The 22,349-nt window shown below is 45.1% G+C and overlaps 2 protein-coding genes across 2 annotated transcripts in view; both read left to right on the forward strand.

The window, feature by feature from the left end:
* Nucleotides 1-490: 490 nt before the first annotated feature.
* chrm3b (cholinergic receptor, muscarinic 3b) lies at nt 491-2,053 on the forward strand (the record flags this gene model as incomplete). Its single annotated transcript, XM_079476796.1, has 1 exon — nt 491-2,053. One exon carries the CDS (start codon nt 491-493, stop codon nt 2,051-2,053), a length of 1,563 nt encoding a protein of 520 aa, XP_079332922.1.
* Nucleotides 2,054-3,610: 1,557 nt separating this feature from the next.
* Nucleotides 3,611-22,349, forward strand: part of fmn2b (formin 2b) — a 30,404-nt gene continuing 11,665 nt past the window's right edge. The window contains exons 1-9 of the mRNA XM_079476473.1: nt 3,611-3,733; nt 5,289-7,190; nt 8,192-8,355; nt 10,295-10,445; nt 12,154-12,215; nt 14,306-15,225; nt 15,403-15,544; nt 19,734-19,821; nt 21,156-21,217. Coding sequence (XP_079332599.1) covers nt 5,315-7,190; nt 8,192-8,355; nt 10,295-10,445; nt 12,154-12,215; nt 14,306-15,225; nt 15,403-15,544; nt 19,734-19,821; nt 21,156-21,217 — 3,465 coding nt within the window. The 5' untranslated portion in view covers nt 3,611-3,733; nt 5,289-5,314. The remainder of the gene's footprint in view (nt 3,734-5,288; nt 7,191-8,191; nt 8,356-10,294; nt 10,446-12,153; nt 12,216-14,305; nt 15,226-15,402; nt 15,545-19,733; nt 19,822-21,155; nt 21,218-22,349) is intronic.

Here is a 22,349-nt window from a genome sequence, read left to right on the forward strand (position 1 = left end):
TTTTCAGGGTTGTTTACATACGTTGATGTCCAAATTGAATGAACTTTAATTGAAATAAATAACGCAGGTTATTATTATTACAGACATTCATTCTGATGCTATAAATCAAACATGATGAGAATCGATCTGAGAATCACATCTGACCCGAGGAAAATAACATAATGAGTTACTGCCGACATCAGCGTGTGTGTGTGTGTGTGTGTGCGTGTGTGAAGTTCAGTCTTGTGTCTGGTCTTCTGTGTCTGATCTGTCCACAGTTTGAGCTTCATGAGTGTCTGAGGATCTCTCTCTTTCTGTGGACCATCACATCGCATCTCAATCCTCCGCTGTGAAGAGCTTTTACTGGTGATGTGATGAAGTTAGAGATCTGTTGTTTATCTTCATTTCCTCTACTCAGTGTTGATGTTTGATGTCTGTGGAATGAAACATTGAAAAGCACGGATGTGTTCGCGTTAACTCTTTCCTGTCTTTATCTACAGAATTGAACATCATGAATCTGATGCTGATCGGTGAATCCGGAATATTCCTGACCAACAGCTCTCCGGGCATGCGGGCCTTTCCCGTCACCGCGTTTGCGCCGCATAATGTCTGGACGGAGACCAACGATTCTCTCCTCACGCCGGGGACCAATCTGACCGCTAGCCAGAACGCCACGCTCTCGCCCACCGTGGCGCACGACCCGTTCGGCGGCCGGACCATCTGGCAGGTGGCGATCATCGTGTTCTTGTGTGGGTCACTTTCTTTAGTCACCATCATCGGAAACATTCTGGTGCTGCTGTCGTTTAAAGTCAACAAGCAGTTAAAGACGGTGAATAATTATTATCTGTTGAGTCTGGCGTTTGCTGATCTCATCATCGGCGTTCTGTCCATGAATCTCTACACCACATACATCATCATGGACACATGGGTGCTGGGGAACTGGGCCTGTGATCTGTGGTTGGCCATCGATTACGTGGCCAGTAACGCCTCCGTCATGAACCTGTTGGTCATCAGTTTCGACAGGTACTTCTCGGTCACGCGCCCACTCACCTACAGAGCCAAGCGGACCACCAAACGGGCCATGATGATGATTGGACTGGCCTGGTCCATCTCCTTCGTTCTGTGGGCTCCCGCCATTCTGTTCTGGCAGTACTTTGTGGGAGAGCGGACGGTTCCGGCCGGTGAATGTTACATACAGTTTCTCTTCGAGCCCATCATCACCTTCTGCACGGCCATCGCCGCCTTCTATCTGCCCGTCACCATCATGACCGTCCTGTACTGGCGGATCTATAAAGAGACGGAGAACCGCTCCAAAGAGCTCGCCGGACTGAAAGGGTCCGGAAACCAAGGGGGTCAGGAGGAACCCGCGTCGCTCGTGTGTGAGATCAGAGGACAAAGGAACTGTGGGAAGAAGAATCACGGACGCTTCCGCTTCTGTCCGCCGTGCCGCAGAGGAGCGCAGAGATGTACAGGAGACGCCGACCGCAGCAACAGCTGGAGTAACAACGAAATGACCGCTTCCATCGATCAGTCAGACGAGGACGATGAAGATGATGGAGAAGCTCCCAAAGCCATCTTCTCCATCGTCGTGAGCGTGCCGGGGAGCAAAGTGGGCGGAGTCTCCGAGGCGCTCAGACCACCGGAGGACGCAGAGGCGAGACCCTCCAGAAAGGGCTTTTCCAAAACCGCCCTGGACTCGAAAGATCAATCCAATGCCGCTCTGACCAAACACAAACACAAACGGGTGAACAAACGCAAGAAGCTGTCTCTGGTGAAAGAGAAGAAAGCTGCTCAGACGCTCAGCGCCATTCTGCTGGCATTCATCATCACGTGGACGCCGTATAACATCATGGTTCTGGTGAACACGTTCTGTACGGACTGTATCCCACAGACGCTGTGGGCTCTGGGTTACTGGCTGTGTTACGTCAACAGTACGGTCAATCCCATGTGTTACGCTCTGTGTAACCAAACCTTCCGCAGCACCTTTAAATCCATCCTCATGTGTCTGTGGGACCAGAAGAGACAGCAGAGAGAAGCAGCTGTGAAAGCCCACAGAAAGAAAACCGAAGTCTAGAATCATCCATGTATTTTATTGTAAATATGAAGGGCTCAATGTAAATGTGTCTTGGTCATTCAAACTAGAAACAAACACTAGCGATATCAGAAGAATGTCACATCTCAGCCATCATTTGAGGGATGAGATTTGACAATCTTCCAGATATCCTCCCGTGTGTTCATCAGAACAAAGACATTCATACAGCAAATGATGCGAGAGGTATCCCTTCAAGTTCACTCAAAGAAAACGTCAAAGTGTACTGACACTAACTAAAGGAAAGTCCTAGAAATATTGAAGTAGTAAACTATCAGTTCATCTATGAAGTGTACTTATTTTTGTAAGGGATGCAGTTAAACGCATCTACTGACTCCTCACTTTTTTGTATGTTTTTGGACATGGAAATATTTGTCAAATTTCCTGTAAAAGAAAGCCTGTCAGGTATTTTGTAACTTGTATTGTGTAATGTTGATTGTTGGTTGTATATGTGTTTATAAAAGGTTGTGGCTCTTTGTGTCTTTAGATCTGAATGTTTTACTGCTGTTGGAGTTTTGTGAACACACACTTCCCTCTCGTGGTTAGAACAAAACCTTCAGTCTGTCAATAAAGAAAAATATCAAGTCAATCTCTGTTCTTCAGCTTGTATTCAAGAAGAGGTTTTATATTTTAGTCTGTTAAATAAAACACACACACAGAGAGAAAACATGAAATATTCTGCTTTACTGTTTCTTCATTCAGACGGATTGTTCTGCTTTATTTTATTTCTGTAGTACTTGGAGTAATAAAGTACAGATCTCCTACAGAGTTTTTTACTGTAGTTTTATGTAAACTGTAGGCTATAACATTATGAGTCGTGGCCTTTAACTGAATCTAATTACATTTTTAAGTCATTTCAAACTATTAGATTTTATTATTACATTTACACATTTTGGCAGAATGTTTTATCCAAAGCAACGTAAATTGTATTATACTAAACATTTGTTTCTGTCTATATGTTATTGTTACAGTTTATTCATCACTAATCCAGATACTTCAACAGTCAGTTTGATTCTTTTGATGCAGCATCATCTTAACAGTGTCAATCTGAATGTGTTCAGGTCCTGAAAATGATGATAAAAACAAGTGATCACGATGAAGGTTTGTTTTTTAAATACTAAACTAGATTTGTGTACTTTAATTAGATAACATCAGAGACGTCTCCTCGGGTCCTTAACAGAAGAAGTGCTCTTGAAATACAAAGCTCCAAACGTATCAAAGCGTTTATTTTTCACGCATTTCAAGTGGATGTGTTTGCTTTTGTTGTGTTTTGTCGCAAGTTCTTACGACATTGAATAACTTTCCACGCCTGAATATCGATATTGTACTCCACATAACCATTAAAACCTGATGAGAAATGTAAACGTCATTGTGCTTTTAATGCAGGTACTTCAATGCGTTGCCCTCACCAATATGGCGGCGACGTTGACGTACTGTTCAGCGTTCGGTGCGTCATCTGTCTCTGTTGTGGTGTAGTGACTGTGAATGACCAGCAGGCGTCACGATCGGACAACAAATCAGCGGCTCAGGTGTTTCACACGTGTCACATTAAAATCTGCCGGCGGGAAAAAAACATCACACACACACACACTGTCACACAAACACAAATACACACGTACACGGTTTTGACGGATTGAGACGCACATGTGTTGCTGTGATTCATAAGTGAGTATAACACAAGCACACACACGCTGTTTATTAAGTAGTGTTGTTATTGTCAAGAGTTCCTCACACTGAGGTGATTATTACACATTCATCACATTATTAATTAAAGATGATGCTTCAGTTAAATCAGTCATATTCACACTTTCTTCTTCATCCACTTCATTCAACTATCCGAGCCGTAATGTGTTTTTATGTTCGGCTCAAAAGAAGACAAATCCACTTTAAAACACGTCACAGATAATCTAATGTTTTTATCGATAATGTTTTTAGTTTGTAATGACGTCAGCTGCCGAGCGCAAACGTGTCTTCTGATGTGTCATAATGTGTCACGTGATTCAGTCACATTCACAGTAATAAAATGACTTTATTAGTCAGAAGTTTAAATCATGTTAATTGAATAAGATTTGTAATGAGTGTCTTCTGCTTTGTGTTCATTTTGGATGAGGATGACTGTCAGTTATATTAAACCTGCACGTGATCAGATACTGTAATGTTTCATGTGTTTTTATGTTTGTGAACACTTTACAGTACAGTTGTGTTTGTTAAATCCGTGTAACCATGCCAACGACCCCAAACATGCTTAACCTTTTTCTAAAATACATTTACATTTTTTGTATAAAGAAGCATTTAAACTGTCAGACAAAAAGTGTGAAAACCTTCATTATAGAGTTTTATAACTGATGCTGTCTTTAGTTTCTCAAAGATTGTCTGGGGAAACCTCTGATCTAACATGATGATCTAACAGAGATACAATGAAGTTGAATAATATAGTGTTAATATTTATACAATTGTTTATGTTACTCCATTGTGTGTGGACTTATTTTAACAACAAGAAAAGTAATTATGCTAAAATGAACATGTTGTTCAATGAATTAACACACACTGTAGATTTATTGTTAGTTTTAAGTTTGAATATATATTAACAAAAGCTAAAAATACTGTACTTTACTGTAAAGCGTAGCCTTGTTTGTGTGATAGTCCGAGTAAATAAAGGATCTTTGTAAAGCAGTATTTGAGACGACACTTTGGTCATGTATTTGAGAACTTATCATATTTTTACTTCCAAAACACTTACAGAGAGTCTGTTTTGTCTTATTTTAATAAACAAACTCTTAATGCTAAACCGCTTGTTGTACAGAATGTCTTTAAATGACTCGTTCACCTTCAAAAGGAAATGTTGTTGTCATTTACTCGCCCTGTTGGCATTTAAACTCGTTTTATTTTCTTACTTCTGCAAAACACAAAAGAAGATATTTAGTAAACCGTTGGTCCCTATTGACTTCTATTGTATGAACACAAAACCAATGGACCAATGTTTTATAAATATTAGAAATATCAATAATGACATTTTATATCATTTATTATGTATGTCAAAATATAACATATTTGTATTATATGTGTTATATATTGTTATACATGTTAGTAATGTAAATATTATTCACTTTTCCTGGTAAGTATTTTGTCATTGTCAATGTATCTCTCTTGATGTCTGTCAGTCCCGTTTTATCAGTAGTGTGCGACAGTAACTCTTGTGTTCCTCTTCTCATCTCCACAGCTGTTGCGTGTGTTTTCTTGCGTTTGATGATGCAGCCCGTGCAGATACTGGAGGTTCCAGGCATCAGACAGAGACTGCTGGAGGCGTTCAGTCTGGGCAGACGGCAGCAGTACCGCCTCCCCCACCCGCAGCACGAGCCGAGCTCAGACGTCCCCTGGGGCCGCTCCCCCTCCCTTCCCGGCTCGTTCCGCAGAGCGGAGGAGAATAAGCGGGAGGGATGCAGCGAGGCTGACAGCGACCTGCTCTATGTCTCTTTCGTCACCGCTTGTTCTTCCATTCCCTGCCTCTCCTCGTCATCTGACGGCGAGAACGCGTCGTCGGGGGCAACCGGGCGCTCACGCAGACGTGCACGCAGGCTCGGGAGCGGCCATGCCGTGAACGAGCTCCTCATCATGGGAAATCAAGACGGAAAGCTCAAGCGCACCTCCGGGGGGGATGCGGGAGGTGCTGCCGAAGACTGCGGAGCTCTCCGAGAGAATAATGGCACAAAGAAACACCACGGGAAGAAATCCCACGGCAAACACGGAGAGGGAAGCAAAAAGAAAAACAAAGACTCCAAATCTGTGTTTCCTCACATACGGAAGCGTAAGAATCAGGGGAAGGCCAAGGGCTTTCTCGGCGGATCTAAAGAGGAAGCGTTAGACTCCCAGCACGATGAACTGGACAGCGTTCCATCTCTATGCAACAAAACGCCGGATCTGTCCGGAGATGAGCTGGGCCAGTCGGATGCCGACGGCGAGAGGCCTCTATTGGTGGCCGACAGCAGGCAGACCACGCTGGACGGCCCGGAGGAAGAGGAAAAGAAGGTGGTGAGCTCTGGCTCGGATATGGACATGTACAGTTTTCACTCCGCTGCTGAACAAGAGGATTTGCTGGCCGACATTCAGCAGGCCATCCGGCTCAAGCAAGGTGTGATTCTGACCAGCGCCGTCGACATACCGTGGGAGAAGGATTGTAAACAAGTCGTCTGCGGTGATGTCAAAAGCACTCCCACCCCCGACTCGGAGACCTTCACCGTGCTGGAGTTGGTCCCTAAACAGCAGAACGGCCCACACCCCCCTCATCACCCTGCTTTAGACCCCAACAACGCTCTCTCCTCCGAAGAGGCTCTTTGTTCCTCAATCGCCCAGGCAACCGTGACAAAAGAGCCGGAGGCTGCAAGCGATCCCCCTGCCCCTCTGCCCGTGGCCACGAGCCCTGTTACCAAGACGACCAGCACCACCAGTTTCCCGGACCTCACGGCTTCATTTGAAAGTGCGGTGGAGGCTGTGGAAGAGCAAGATGATGGCGAACACATGGACCATTGGCCCCGAGACGCTCCAAGCACCGAAACAGTATCGGCCGGTGACGCTCTTGAGTCGGGGGGCTCTATGGAGTGTCTCAGCGCGGTGGAGCTCACCATGGAAGCGCCCGAGACCGAGGACGACATTCCCATCACCCCGAGACGCAAGAGCAGCGTGACGTTCTCGCAGTGGACGCAGCCGGAGAGTCCGCTGGCCACACGTCTGCTGAAGTCCTGCGCCACCAATGCTGGCAATTCCGTCAAACCGTACCCCCCCATCAGCACGTCCTACATCAAAACCACCACTCGTCAGCTCAGCTCGCCTTCCTGCTCGCCCGCGCCCTCTCCATCTCACAGCCCGCTCTTCACACGGAGAGGCCGCGACTCCTCGGCGACGGTTGCCAGGGTGGAGAGGAGACGGGTGAAGCGTCAGCGCTCGTACAGCATCACCGGACCCATCAGCCGATCGGCAGACTGGACAGAAGAGCTTCGTGCCCTGCCTCCTAAAACGGCGGGGTCGGCTGATTACCTGGAGTACGGTGGCTCGGAGGGGACGCTCGGGACGGGTGGTGTCACAGCACCTCAGTCCTCCACCTGCAGCTTTCAGGAGGTGTTTACAGGTGAGTCGTGTGATGTGCTGTATTTGAAAAGTGTTTAGAAACTTAATTTGTCTTAGCAAAATATTTGGGCTTGTTGTTTCTGTATTTGGTGAAAGAGAACGAAAGACAGAGAGAGAGCGAGAAGTGACTCTCTCTCTCTCTCTCTCTCTCTCTCTCTCTCTCTCTGTGTTTATAGTGTCTGCTGGTATGTTTGAGCTCATTGTATTGATAGACCGCTGTGGTTTGTGTTGTTTAGATGAATAAATCAGCCAGTCGACTCATTCGTCTGATTCATATTCTAATGGGTTCTGAGCTCTTTATGTTCTGATCGTTTCTACTGGATCAGGTCAGAAGATCCGCTCGAAAGTAAAAAAAGAGAAATACAAATGCAGACTTACCAAAAAGCAAAGCAAAAACACTTTGTGTCTGTCTAGAGCAGATGACATCTGAGGACTGAGCTCCATTAGTCACGTCAGTCGCTCTCTCAGCCAATCGGATCAATCCTCCGAGACTCCGCATCACTGACGGATCGATAGAAAATCTGAGAGCATCATCATGTGACTTCACATTTATTATTTATACCACATCACATTCACCTCAGACTACATGAACAGATTCTCCTTTCTGATATTACAAACACACTCGACATGAGATTAATGTGCCGTGTCAGATCTCTCCAAACGCTGTGAACACCTTCCTGCGTGTGTGACATCACAGTAAATGACTCTTGTTTCTTTAAGTCACATGTGTTTTTGTCATGTGAACAAGAGTCAGGACGTCATCATTGAGACATGAAGAGATGTTTAAAGGGATACTTCACCCAAAAATGAAAATTCTGTCTTCATTTCCTCTCCTTCGAGTTGTTCCACATCTGTATAAATGTGTTTGTTCTGATGAACACAGAGGAAGATATTTGGAAGAATGTTCATAACCAGACAGAAAATTACAACGGTGGTCAAAAGCGGCCCAGAACTGTTTCCTGTCAAAATATATTTATTTGTGTTCATGTGTGTGTGTCTCAGGCCGGACGCTGTTGGAGAGGTTTTTCCAGCAGCAGGATTCCAGAGAACCCGAGGAGGCTGAGAAGATCTGCTCCAGGATTCTGGCGATGGGTTTATTACTTCCCTTCAGTGATTGTTTCAGGGAGCCGTGCAGCGGCAGCGGACACCTCGCACCAAAGTTTGACGTGAGTTTCATCTCTGCACTTCAGTGTCAAATCATGAAGGAAACATGCATCAGTTTGTTTCACTGCTGCAGACGTCACAGTGATGTCATCACTCGCATGCTCGACATACTGTAGTTATTATAGAGCACATCTGAAACCCTTCTTTTGGTCTGAAGTCATGGCTGGAGTTGAATTCATTTGTTTGTGAAGGTTTAGAATAAAGCTGAAGGCAGGAATATGTGTTGATGTGTGTGTGATGTGAATTAGGAATCAGTCTACAGGCTTCTCTCAATCAAACTCTTTCCTTCATGTCTTCTCTTATTGGCTGATGCTGGTGTCATGTGATCTGACTTTTGTGATTGCCGCTTTTTGGAACTCTATTAATAGCTCTTATGTCATAGTTTCATTCGCAAGAAGCTGTGCACACACACACACACACACACACAGCGTGAAAGTGTACACACACACACACACACACTTACAGGTTCAGGCTGCCATCTGCTGACAAACAGGATTGTGATGCTAGAGGATCATTCACACTTCTTAAAGAACCCGTTCACAACAACATAATGCTGAAGAATTGAGTTGTTTATGTGATTCAAAATCATCCAGTAAGTCACACAAGTCATAACTGAACATGTTTGATGGTGTTTATGGAGCTGTTGTATCAATACTAGGGTTGGGTACCGTTCACCTTTTAGCTGCTACTGGTAACTATACGGTACCAAACAAGTGAAATAAATAATATAAGTATGATAACCATATGTACAGTCAAGTGTATATATTCATTTTGTATGTTGGTTAGGACAGCCTTCTTTATTAGCTGTTTATTTTTGCTTTGAAGTAAAATGATCTCGGTCTCTCTCTAACGTTTTTGCTCTTGTGCATCACCTGATGTGTTCTCAGGTACCCAAATTTGCCGATTGATTTAATGTGAATTGATACTCTTTAATTTGGACGGTGCCCTTAAAAGTACAGAGTCTGGTACCCAACCCTTATAAATACATTCATATAATGTTTATATACATTTTTTTACACACATTATGAGCAGATGTTTTATTCTTGATGTTTCAGCATCTGTACATCTAATGGATGAAAACACAGGAGAATAACTGATGACAGAATGTGTTTTTTAAGAGCTTGTGATGTTGGGTGTGTTTGAATGATGTTTGTTTTGAGTGATGATCATCAGGTCACATGTTAAGAACACATCTGATCTCTCTCTCTCTCCTTTAAACTTCAGTCTGTCCCGCACATGAGCATGTGAAGAATGTGAGTTTGAGGTTTGATTTGCGTGTGAAGTTAAGAGTACTCCTAATTTTTTTATATTCCTATACAGAAAATCATCTCGCAACTGTTATTTTTGCATTTTTTAAAGTATTTTTCATTGTATGCATCAGATATTATAGTTATGACATTGTACACAAGTATTGAAGTGTAAGGGTGCGATCAGACAGAACGTGCAGCGCTGCTCTTTTGTTGACTCTTTGAAAAGAGCAGCACGGAGGGTTTATTACGTTGCTAGGTAACCACCTGTCCTGTCAGTCGAGGATTCTACCGCGAGTGGTCTCAACTTAAGGAAAGCCCCGCCTCTCCACTCATTCGATTGGCCAATGGGAAAAAAGTGCACATGACGTCAATTGCTTTTCTGCTCAGAGTTGAGTTTTTTCAAAAACTTAAACATGAGGTGCAGCAGAATGTGCTGCGAGACGCCCGACGTGTGCAAAACACTCCCTGCCAACTGAAAACAGTTCAAGAGTCGCATCTCACAGCAAAAGACGTGTTCTGTCTGATCAGGCCCTAAATATATCAAAGCTGCATTAACACAAACAAAAGTTTCTGGTGTGACTGTTAAAAGTAAGCGTTGTATTAACACTCATGAGCTGAGTTTATATTTGTTTTGTCCCTCCTGTTGATCTCTCTTCTCTAATGTGTGTGTTGTTGTTGTTTGTGTGTTTAGCATGATCAGTTATACACATGGGCAACAGTGAGTCAGCCGCCTCAGTCTCTGGAGCGTTTGGAGGGACGTTTACCTGGACATCTGTCAAACCTGTGGCCCCTGGCCAGACCGGGACTGACAGACCAACCTGAAGTCAAATACACTGAGGATGGTACTGTACACACACACACACACACACACGTCTGGGGTTATTATCTCCGTAGGGGCGTAATCATTTTTATACCATACAAACTGAATGCGGCACACCAATCATCTTGACCCGGCCCGCCTTAACATTTCACATAAGAGGAGGGACTTTAAGTGTGCTTGAAGAAAAGCACGTCCTGAGACGCCACATCTCTGAAAGTCCAAAACGCTTCTACATTCATTAGGAAAGTAATTCCTGCCGCACATAACGATAGACGTCTTATGAAGCGATTTGATGGGTCTGTCCAAGAAACGTTATAATCGACAATCCACAGTCACAGGCAGTTGGTTTGCACACGCGATCGGTCACGTTCCAAAACACGTCTTGTGCCCTTAAATGCAAAAAGAAATTCCATCAACAACAGAAATACAAAATAACAGAAGAAATGAGGATATGGTCAAAAACTGGCCTGTATCCTATTTATACTTTTGGAATTTTGCCCTCAAAGAAAAGAAGTCGAAGACCCCTGTGCTTAACCTAAAGATCATAGGAAATGCTTTTTTTATATTGTTCTGTACGATTGAAATGCTTTTTTGTCCATGGGGACCAATTAGGTGACATGAGTTTGTGTGTATTCAGGTTTAGGTTTACAGAACAAGGCCATGGACACACGGACACAGAGAGATCTTTAATGAGTGTAATCAAAGTCATTTAGTTCCGTCACCACAAACATCATAAAGAAAGAGTGCAGACTGAACTTTAAATGCTGTTTCTAGAAAGTACCCAAAGCTTACTGCTATTGCTCTTTGTCAGCGTTTAGATTTATACACCCTGAAAGAGAAAGAGAGAGAGAGAGAGAGAGAGTCTTTGACATTCAGCACAGCATCTGTGTGAGTTTGTGTTGTTCAGGGCTCTGAGTGTCTAAACTGGATTGTTTTCTTTGCTTTCGGTGCATTGACAGTAGAGGAAGAAGAGGGTGAGTAACTCAAATCACCACTCGTGTGTCATCTGTGTGATATATCAATCTCTCATCTCTCTCTCTATGATTACATCATCATGTCTTCATCATGCACTCAATAAACAACATCAGTGATTGGATAGTGGAATGACTCTTGTGGTGGGTGTGTGTGCGTGTGATGGGTGTGTGTGCGTGTGATGGGTGTGTGTGCGTGTGGTGGTTGTGCATGTGGTGTGTGGGTGTGCGTGTGGTGTGTGTGTGTGGTGTGTGGGTGTGCGTGTGGTGTGTGTGTGTGCGTGTGGTGGTTGTGCATGTGGTGTGTGTGTGGTGCGTGTGTGTGGTGGGTGTGTGTGTGGTGGGTGGGTGTGCGTGTGGTGTGTGTGCGTGTGGTGTGTGTGTGGTGTGTGTGGTGTGTCTGTGGTGGGTGTGTCTGTGGTGGGTGGGTGTGTGTGTGGTGTGCGTGTGGTGGTTGTGCGTGTGGTGTGTGTGTGTGGTGTGCGTGTGTGTGGTGTGTCTGTGGTGTGTTTGTGGTGTTTCTACAATCCTGTCAAATCATTGACGATGACATCTGTCATCCACACACACCTCTGGAGATATAACTGTTTGGATGTAACAGTCTCTGGTCATAATTCACATGTTATTTCATAGTTCTTGTTTACTTTTGCTGTTTTTCACTCGGATCAGATCAAGCTTTCAGAATGTAGATGACTTGTTTAGTTTTATCAGACCAGTGAAGATCAAGCAGATTATTTAGTGTGTGTGTGTGTGTTTCAGAGCTTCAGGTCGTCATCTCAGACTTGACGAAACTAAAGGATGAAGAAATCCGGCAGATTCAGGTGCGTCTCTCCTGATCTCAGATCTTCTCATCGATCAATCACACTTAACATAAGAAACATCACACATGTCTGTGAAGTCAACCATTACTTTAATATCCATGTCATAGATTGAAATCACAATCAAAGACATCAAGGTCTTCATTTTAAAGAATGCTCTTCACATCGTGTAGGATGATTTTAGGCAGAAAACAGTGAATCACAAAAAATGACTTCATCTGTGTTTCACAGGCAGGGTCAAGTGTGATTGTTATAATTTAATTTTTTTGTGTATGAATAAATAAAACTTACTTTACATTTATGGATTTAGCAGATGCTTTTATTCAGGGTCACTAACACCGCATCCATTCTTGACATGTTTCACAAGTATGTGTGTTCTCTGGGGTCACGTCTGTGATGTTTGTGGTGTTAACACACCGATCTGCCTCTCAACACTTACAACATCATCAATCAAAAGAATGTGTTTCAGATAACAGATTCATCTTATGATGTTTTCTCATTTTAAATGTTTTTTCAGCACTGTGTCTGTGTCTCTTGATTATTATACAACCTTTGGCAACAATTATGATGATGTTCATCAAGGTTTTTTACTTTATAGCAAACCGAAAAATCACAGATATGACACAAAAAGGATTTTGTTAAATAGCTTAACATTCTGGCTTCATTAAACAAAAGACCTCGATAAACATCATCTATGTGTGTTGATTCCATCATTTTTGCCAGAGGTTGAAATCAGGATTAATGTGACAAACATCATTGCTTCAGATGTCTGTACATCATATGTTTGCCATGTTCCTCTGCTGCACACTGTTTGAATAATTCTTGAATGATGTGTGTGACATGAGGTCATGAGGTGTAAATAAGCATCGGTGTAGTATTCAGTGTGTCCAGCAGAGGGCAGCACAACTCTAGAAGATTACAGAGCGCAGAGACCTTTGACTGCACTGAAACATCAAATGACCTTTTCTGCATCATCATCTTGGTTTCTTGTGTGATTGGAGAAAGTGTTAAAAAGAGTCTCTTGTGGTCAGTAGAAATAGCTCTGACCTTTTACACACACGTTAAGTGACAAATCAAAGCAATCCTTTCAAAAACCTCATATGTCTGAGTTCACTGTTTTATGGGAAATGGAAAAATGGACCTTCTTAAAGGATTAAATATTGCGTTGTCAAAGGTGGCAAAAGGGTGTCTGCGGGCTATTAAAAGTGATGAATAAATATTTAAAGAAAACGAAGGCCCTTAAAAAGGTATTAAATTTGGTATCATCTTTAGATATGTGTCTAAAGAGGTCATAAGCTTTAGTTTTCCTATATTTCATCATTGCGTAGGTCAATAGTGGAGGTCCATTTACAGCCGGTTGTTAAACAACATCATTGACTAATGGAGAAATGCAAGTTTTAGTGCAAATGTTTGGAGGATGAAGAGTTGTAACCGTGGCCGAGGGCCGTCTCTGGGAGTAACCGTGAGGTGCACGGCTCTGTGTGTCTGAAGGAGATTAGCATAGCCTCATTTCTCTCTCTTCTAAACCTTGCATTGGGTTAGTCACTCAATGAATTCTCTTGTGCTTTATTCCCACCCTTCTGAATCATGGTTCATTAATAAGGAGTGATCACAAACTGAGACTTTTTACTTGTGCTCTCTTACCTTCAGTTTATAGTAAATGTAAGTTAAAGTGTCGCCAATGTACCATTAAAACTTAAAGTGGCGATAAGGTCTTTTTAAGACCTTAAAATGTATTCAATGTATCTCCGTGATCTCTGTATATACCCTGGACAAGATTTTTTTATTGGTTGGATGTTTTCGAAACCCATTGATATGGCCAAATATATAAAGCACGGAATATGTAGATACGAGGTTTCAGAAGGACAGCAGCGATATGCTTCTTTCACATATACATGCATATATCATATAGAAATGTGTGTGCTCTCTCTGAGGTCCTATAGGCTGTCCCTCTACTGACTCTGTGTTGTGTTGTCTGGCTGTTTGTTTGACATTCAGTCGAAGAAAACCCGATTTATCTCTCTAACATTTTATTCATGTAAATGTAATGATGTATAAGGTCTTTTAAAAGATAAAAGTCTGTGTGTGTGCAGGAGGAGTCTGTGCTGAAGACGGTGCATCTGAAGCAGGAGCATGTGTGTGTGATCGAACAGTTGGAGCAGACGATTGAAGATCTGCGCTGTAAAATCGCTGAGCTGGAGAGACAGCAGCCGCCGGAGCGGGAGGTCATCACACAGGATCAGGAGTGCGGCGGTGAGGGAGTTCTCCTTCCAGACGTCTGCCATGTGGATCTACAGACTGAAAACCTGGCGCTCCTGGCGCTGGAGGTGAAATCAGTGCAGACATCTCCTGTGGAGGAGAGCTTCGGGTTTAAAGTGCCTTTGGAGGAGGCCGGCCGGAGTCAAGCGGACTCACTGGAGTCACAGTCAGCTCAGACGTTTGTGTGTGTATGCCAGCAGCAAAAGGGCACGTTACTGCCACCTCCTCCACCACCTCCTCCTCTCCCTGCAATGACTGCTCCTCCTCCTCCACCACCACCACCTCCTCCTCTCCCAGCAATGACTCCTCCACCTCTCCCAGGCACTTCATATCCACCACCTCCTTTCTCATCATTAACTGCTCCTCCACCTCTTCCAGGAATGATTGCACCTCCTCCACCTCCTCCACTCCCAGGCACTTCATATCCACCTCTTCCAGGAATGAGTGCACCTCCTCCACCTCCTCCACTCCCAGGCACTTCATTACCTCCTCCTCCACCTCCTCTTCCCGGTATGTCCGTACCTCCCTCTCTCTCTGCTGCTGGACCAGCACCTCCTCCCCCTCCTCCTCCTCCGCCGTCTCTGGCCCCGGGGGCTTGTGGTCCGTTTGGTTTGGGATGTTTGCCACCTCCTCTACCGCTGGGGCTGTTTGCACTGGGAGCGGCGCAGGAAAAACCGCCTCGCAAAGGTGTTGTAGAACCTCCAAGACCCATGAAACCGCTCTACTGGACCCGCATACAGCTGCACACCAAAAAGTACTGCAGTCACTTCTTCTGTTTCTGATTGCAGCTCTAGAATCAGTTAATCAAGTCCAATCATAATTCTTTCAAGAAATCCGAAACTAGCTTCTGTAGTTAGATGTACATCAGATGAGAGATATTGTTCCCCGGCAAAACCTCACGTCTCCTCTAATGGTGTTTTATTCTCTGCAGGGAATTGAGTTCTCTTGTTTGGGAGAAGATCGATGAGCCATCTGTGGATTTTGAGGAATTTGTCAATCTGTTCTCCAAAACAGCAGTAAAAGAAAAGAAGAAACCTCTGTCAGACACCATCAGCAGGTCAAAGACCAAACAGGTGAGCAGAGCAACCGCACAGAACCACAAACACGTGCACACAGAATCACTAACACGCAGAACCAGGAACACGCAGAGCAGCGCACACAGAACCAGGAACACACAGAACCGCGCACACAGAAACAGGAACACGCAGAACCGCGCACACAGAACAAGGAACACGCAGAACCGCACACACAGAACCAGGAACACGCAGAACCAGGAACACGCAGAGTAGCGCACACAGAACCAGGAACACACAGAGCCGCGCACACAGAAACAGGAACACGCAGAACCGCGCACACAGAAACAGGAACACGCAGAAACAGGAACACGCAGAGCAGCGCACACAGAACCAGGAACACACAGAACCGCGCACACAGAAACAGGAACACGCAGAACCGCGCACACAGAACAAGGAACACGCAGAACCGCGCACACAGAAACAGGAACACGCAGAACCAGGAACACGCAGAGTAGCGCACACAGAACCAGGAACACACAGAGCCGTGAACACAGAAACAGGAACACGCAGAACCGCGCACACAGAACAAGGAACACGCAGAACCGCACACACAGAACCAGGAACACGCAGAACCGCACACACAGAACCAGGAACACGCAGAACCAGGAACACGCAGAGTAGCGCACACAGAACCAGGAACACACAGAACCGCGCACACAGAACCAGGAACACGCAGAACCGCACACACAGAACCGCGCACACAGAAACAGGAACACGCAGAGCAGCGCACACAGAACCAGGAACACACAGAACCGCGCACACAGAAACAGGAACACGCAGAACCGCGCACACAGAACAAGGAACACGCAGAACCGCACACACAGAACCAGGAACACGCAGAACCAGGAACACGCAGAGTAGCGCACACAGAACCAGGAACACACAGAAACAGGAACACGCAGAACCGCGCACACAGAACAAGGAACATGCAGAACCGCACACACAGAACCAGGAACACGCAGAACCGCACACACAGAACCAGGAACACGCAGAACCAGGAACACGCAGAGTAGCGCACACAGAACCAGGAACACACAGAACCAGGAACACGCAGAACCAGGAACACGCAGAGTAGCGCACACAGAAACAGGAACACACAGAACCAGGAACACGCAGAACCAGGAACACGCAGAGTAGCGCACACAGAACCAGGAACACACAGAACTGCGCACACAGAAACAGGAACACGCAGAACCGCGCACACAGAACAAGGAACACGCAGAACCGCGCACACAGAACCAGGAACACGCAGAACCGCGCACACAGAATCACGCGCACGCAGAATCACGAACACGCAGAGCAGCGCACACAGAACCAGGAACACACAGAACCGCGCACACAGAAACAGGAACACACAGAACCGCGCAAACAGAAACAGGAACACGCAGAACCAGGAACACGCAGAGCAGCGCACACAGAACCAGGAACACACAGAACCAGGAACACAGAACCAGGAACACACAGAACCGCGCACACAGAAACAGGAACATGCAGAACCGCGCACACAGAAACAGGAACACGCAGAACCGCGCACACAGAACCAGGAACACGCAGAACCGCGCACACAGAATCACGCGCACGCAGAATCACGAACACGCAGAGCAGCGCACACAGAACCAGGAACACACAGAACCGCGCACACAGAACCAGGAACACGCAGAACCGCGCACACAGAATCACGCGCACGCAGAATCACGAACACGCAGAGCAGCGCACACAGAACCAGGAACACACAGAACCGCGCACACAGAAACAGGAACACACAGAACCGCGCAAACAGAAACAGGAACACGCAGAGCAGCGCACACAGAAACAGAAACACACAGAACTGCGCACACAGAAACAGGAACACACAGAACCGCGCACACAGAAACAGGAACACACAGAACCGCGCAAACAGAAACAGGAACACGCAGAACCAGGAACACGCAGAGCAGCGCACACAGAAACAGAAACACACAGAACTGCGCACACAGAAACAGGAACACACAGAACCGCGCACACAGAAACAGGAACACACAGAACCGCGCAAACAGAAACAGGAACACGCAGAACCAGGAACACGCAGAGCAGCGCACACAGAACCAGGAACACACAGAACCAGGAACACAGAACCAGGAACACACAGAACCGCGCACACAGAAACAGGAACATGCAGAACCGCGCACACAGAAACAGGAACACGCAGAACCGCGCACACAGAAACAGGAACACAGAACCAGGAACACGCAGAACCGCGCACACAGAAACAGGAACATGCAGAACCGCGCACACAGAAACAGGAACACACAGAACCGCGCACACAGAAACAGGAACACACAGAACCGCACACACAGAAACAGGAACACACAGAACCGCGCACACAGAAACAGGAACACACAGAACCGCGCACACAGAAACAGGAACACACAGAACCGCGCACACAGAAACAGGAACACACAGAACCGCGCACACAGAAACAGGAACACACAGAACCGCGCACACAGAAACAGGAACACACAGAACCGCGCACGCAGAATCATGAACATGCTGAACCACGGAGACTCGCACCAAAAACCATGGAGAACCAAGAACACGCACACACAGAACTAAGAACACGCAGAACCGCGCACACAGAGCCACGTGCTCGCAGAAACGCACACAGAACCACGAACACGTGCACAGAGAACCACAAACACGTGCTCGAAGAAACGCACACAGAACCACGAACACGTGCACAGAGAACCACGAACACGTGCACAGAGAACCACGAACACGTGCTCACAGAAACGCACACAGAACCAAGAACACGCGCACAGAACCACGAACACGCGCACACACACAGAACCACAAACACGTGCTCGCAGAAACGCACTCAGAACCACGGAGACGCGCACAGAACCACAAACACACAGAACCGCGCACACAGAGCCATCTGATCTGAGAACAGAAGTGAGGTGAACCACATTCATGTGTTATATGTGCATATTTATAACTCGTCCTTTATTGTCTTGTGTACAGCAGCGCTGTTTTCTGGTGGTTTTATGAATTTAGAGGGGCATCTGGGACGGAATGTTTTGAGGTGTTTGGCGTCTGTGGCTTCTTTGTTTGTGTCGTCTTCACAGCGTCGCCGCACTGCAGGTTCTCAGCTTTTCTTAATAAAAAGGGGGAGGAGTCTGGATCTTTAGATGTTTAGTGATTGAAATGGTAATGTGTAGGCCTCGGATGACTCGTCTCATCATGTTTGAAGGGTCTGGAGGTCATTACTCTCACTCCTGTTTAACAGAAGAACTTGTGCTCTGATTGATATCATTCTGCTCGGAAACATATTCCTTTGATATATTATTAACATGTTTTGTTTGCTGTAATTGTCATGCCAGGAAATAGTTCTTTCACCTTGTAATGGCGTCGTTGACCTGCACTGAAATACTTTGGCTTTGGAATGAGCGTTGTTTCCATGTTTTCCTTAATAAAAGGTTTAAAGGTTGATTAAAAGCTGAGAGAGAGAGAGAGAGAGAGAGAGAGAGGGAGGGGAGATGCTGTGTGTGTGTGTGTGTGTGTGTGTGTGTGTGTGTGTGTGTGTGTGTGTGTGTGTGTGTGTGTGTGTGTGTGTGTGTGTGTGTGTCTTTGCGTGCATGTTTAGTGTGTGTGTTTAATATGTGTCTGTCTGTGTTTGTGCATTTGCATAAGTGTTTAATGTGTGTGTTTAGGGCGTGTTTGTCTGTTTGTGTGTGTGCGTTTGCGTTTGCATGCATGCGTTTTTAGAGTGTGTTATTAGTGCGTGCGTGTGTGTAAAATGTGTGTGTGTGGTTGTGTTTTTGGCAGTGAGAGGACATAACGCAGCCGGACGCTGAAATGAAGAACAGAAGAAAGCTCAGTGGTCTCTTTAAGCTCGTTTGTTTGTCAGAGTTTCCGGTCTAATTAAAGAAAACATTTCTCATTTACTCACAGCTTGAAGAACGTCTGTGTTTCTGCGTCTCTTTTCAGGAATCTATAACCACTTCCTGTTGTGTTTGCTGTGTATTCTTGTACATTGTGTTGTAGTTCAGGGATCAGATCTGAGTGTTATCTGTGTTTCTGTCAGAGTTTGCTCAATGTGATTTGATTGTGTTCTGGTTCCTCTGACGTCTGACGCTTTCAGTCTTGCTGCCCTCAGAACGTCTTATGCATATCTGTCTGTGTGTGTGTGTGTGTGTTTGTGTTTCAGGTGGTGAAGCTGCTCAACACCAAGCGTTCTCAGGCTGTGGGGATTCTCATGTCCAGTTTACATCTTGACATGAAAGACATTCAGCACGGTGAGGATATGTTATCATGGTCATGTGTTTGTGTGTGACGTGACGCCTGCGGTTCTCTGTGTTGTGTTTCGGGGTCATCAGAGGTCAAGGTGGTTTTGCTGTCGTGTGTGAGAGTCATGAAGTGGAACTGAAAGCAAACACACATCAGCACATCATTAACTGAATCTCATTGGTGATGAAATGACGTCAGGTGTATTCAGGAGAGTCATATGGATTGCTGGTGACGTCACCAACTAATTAGCATATTTGTGACGTTTGCACTTTCTTCTACTCTCTTATCTGTCACATTATATTGTACTTTACAACGGGATGCCACCAGCGGTCACTTTAACTGCTGCTAAAATTCTGATTTATAAACGCAACATCATCGGACAAAATCACAACACATTACATCTACATTAAAGAGCGACTTTATGATGTGTGCCCTTTCTCCACAATGTGTTACTGCATTACGAACGCTTCTTTGATTTTAAATGCAAGTGACACATGGAGCTCATCGGAAGAGAGAGTGTATGCGAACACGTTAGAGGAGGATGCGCATGCGCATGCAGCCACACACCAAGCTGGTCAGGAAAGAGACGTATGAACGCTGTATATCTATTCCATCACAGATACAGTCATAAGCACGGATGGATAAAAAATGTGATGCCACATATACTTGGGTGGCCGTAAATGTAGCTGGGCGGACCGGCCAAGTAAACTCATTGTATGGGATACGCTGGAATGTTAAATGGTTCATGAACGAGTTTTAGGTTGGGGTGAATTAATCCTTTAATCCTGCTAAAAGTGTGATTTGGTGCGGCACAGACCGGTCATGACCCCGGAGGTCAGAGGTCATCAGACCCTCAGCACTTCTCAATCCCTCAAGAGGTGTAATAATCCATCCGTCCTGACGCTCACACGCTCATGGGGAGAGGTATTAAACAGTTTGGAGATCTGAGATAAGAGGACTATAAGAACCATGATGATGAGATCTGACGCATCTGTCACACTTTTCCCTTCCACCTTTCTCTCTTGACCTCTCACCCCTTCATACACACATTTGCAGTATCTTTATTCATCTGTGTAACGGGGACCAGCTAGCGACAGATGCTAGAGACTGCGGTCTTTAGCCTCCTCATTAGAGCGCCCGTCTCCCATCCGGACCGACGATGGTCCGAGACCCGCGCAGAGTGTGCGAGTAGAGCCAGTTACATCGGCATCAGTTCAGAAGTATAAAAGTGTCGCATGATTTCAGAAGATATGCAGTTATTGAATGATGATGATGATGATGATGCAGTGATGTTTTGTTCTGAAGTGTGATGTTTCTGATGTGTCTGTTTCTGTGTCTCCAGCGGTCCTGAATCTGGACAACACGGTGGTGGATCTGGAGACGTTACAGGCGCTCTATGAGAACGTGAGTGTCGTGTGTGTTTTCTTTATGTTGTTTGAGATCTTACAGTATATAGGGTCTCATGTCATTCTTTCCTGTATCTTCAATACAAATGTTTTGATGTCGTCAGATCTATATGAGGCTTGAAGGTTGATGTTCAGTATCACAGTGTTGACATCAGCTGATGGGTTGGTGTTACACCGGGGGTCCTGCAAGGGGTCTGCTAATTACTGTTTACTCGAAGGCAACTTTTTTGTTAAAAATGTAAAGCGTGTTTAAAGAAATATTATAACCAATTTTTGTGTGGACTCATTGAATGCATTCAGGCATCAGAAGCAAGTTATTGTTACGTCTCCCTTCCGATGAGTTAAGAGGACGCATGAGAGGAGTTCTGTGCAGCAAAGGTTCATTACATTTACATTTAGTCATTTAGCAGACGCTTTTATCCAAAGTGACTTACAGCTGTAAAGCACTAATGTTAAAGGCAAATGACACCACACCGCTTCTGCATTGTGGGCTGACAAAACAATCGTACGTGTTTAAAAGCAATGAAACACGCGCCGTGTACCGATGGAAAAACTAACATTCAGGACCAGTAGATTGTCTGTCTCACAGTTAAATGAAAAAGCGTGATGCTGCAAATCCCTTAAAATAATCAAACAATCTATATTAACAATAAAAATAATAGACAGAAAAGTGTGTGTGTGCTTTGAGGATAAGGGTTGTTATTGTTAAATATCTCTGTTAACACATTTAATATAAGGGGGTCCCTGCTCCTTGCATCTCTCATCTAAGACCCCTGTTACACACACACACACACACATCATGTGACATTAACGTGATGTTATAGATCGTCTGTGCAGTTTGAATTGGGTTAATAGATTTAGATTGCAGGAGAGATGCTGGACATTTTGAGAGCGTGTTTGTTTTAAATCTGCTAGCGGTCGTGTTTGACCGTTTTAAAAGCGTTTTATGATAAACATGTGCTTCATAGAACTCCTGTGAGTGAATTTTTATTCTTCCATTCGCGTCCAAACTTGAATTTAGTGCCGTGACAGTCAGACCTTAAACGCATGTGAATCTCTCTCTCTCTCTCTTATAGTGGAATCCAGACGTGTTGATAAATAAAACACACAGAGACTCTTACTGTAATGTT

The sequence above is a fragment of the Barbatula barbatula genome (assembly GCF_947034865.1).
Source record: "Barbatula barbatula genome assembly, chromosome: 16".
Classification (NCBI taxonomy): Eukaryota; Metazoa; Chordata; class Actinopteri; order Cypriniformes; family Nemacheilidae; genus Barbatula; species Barbatula barbatula.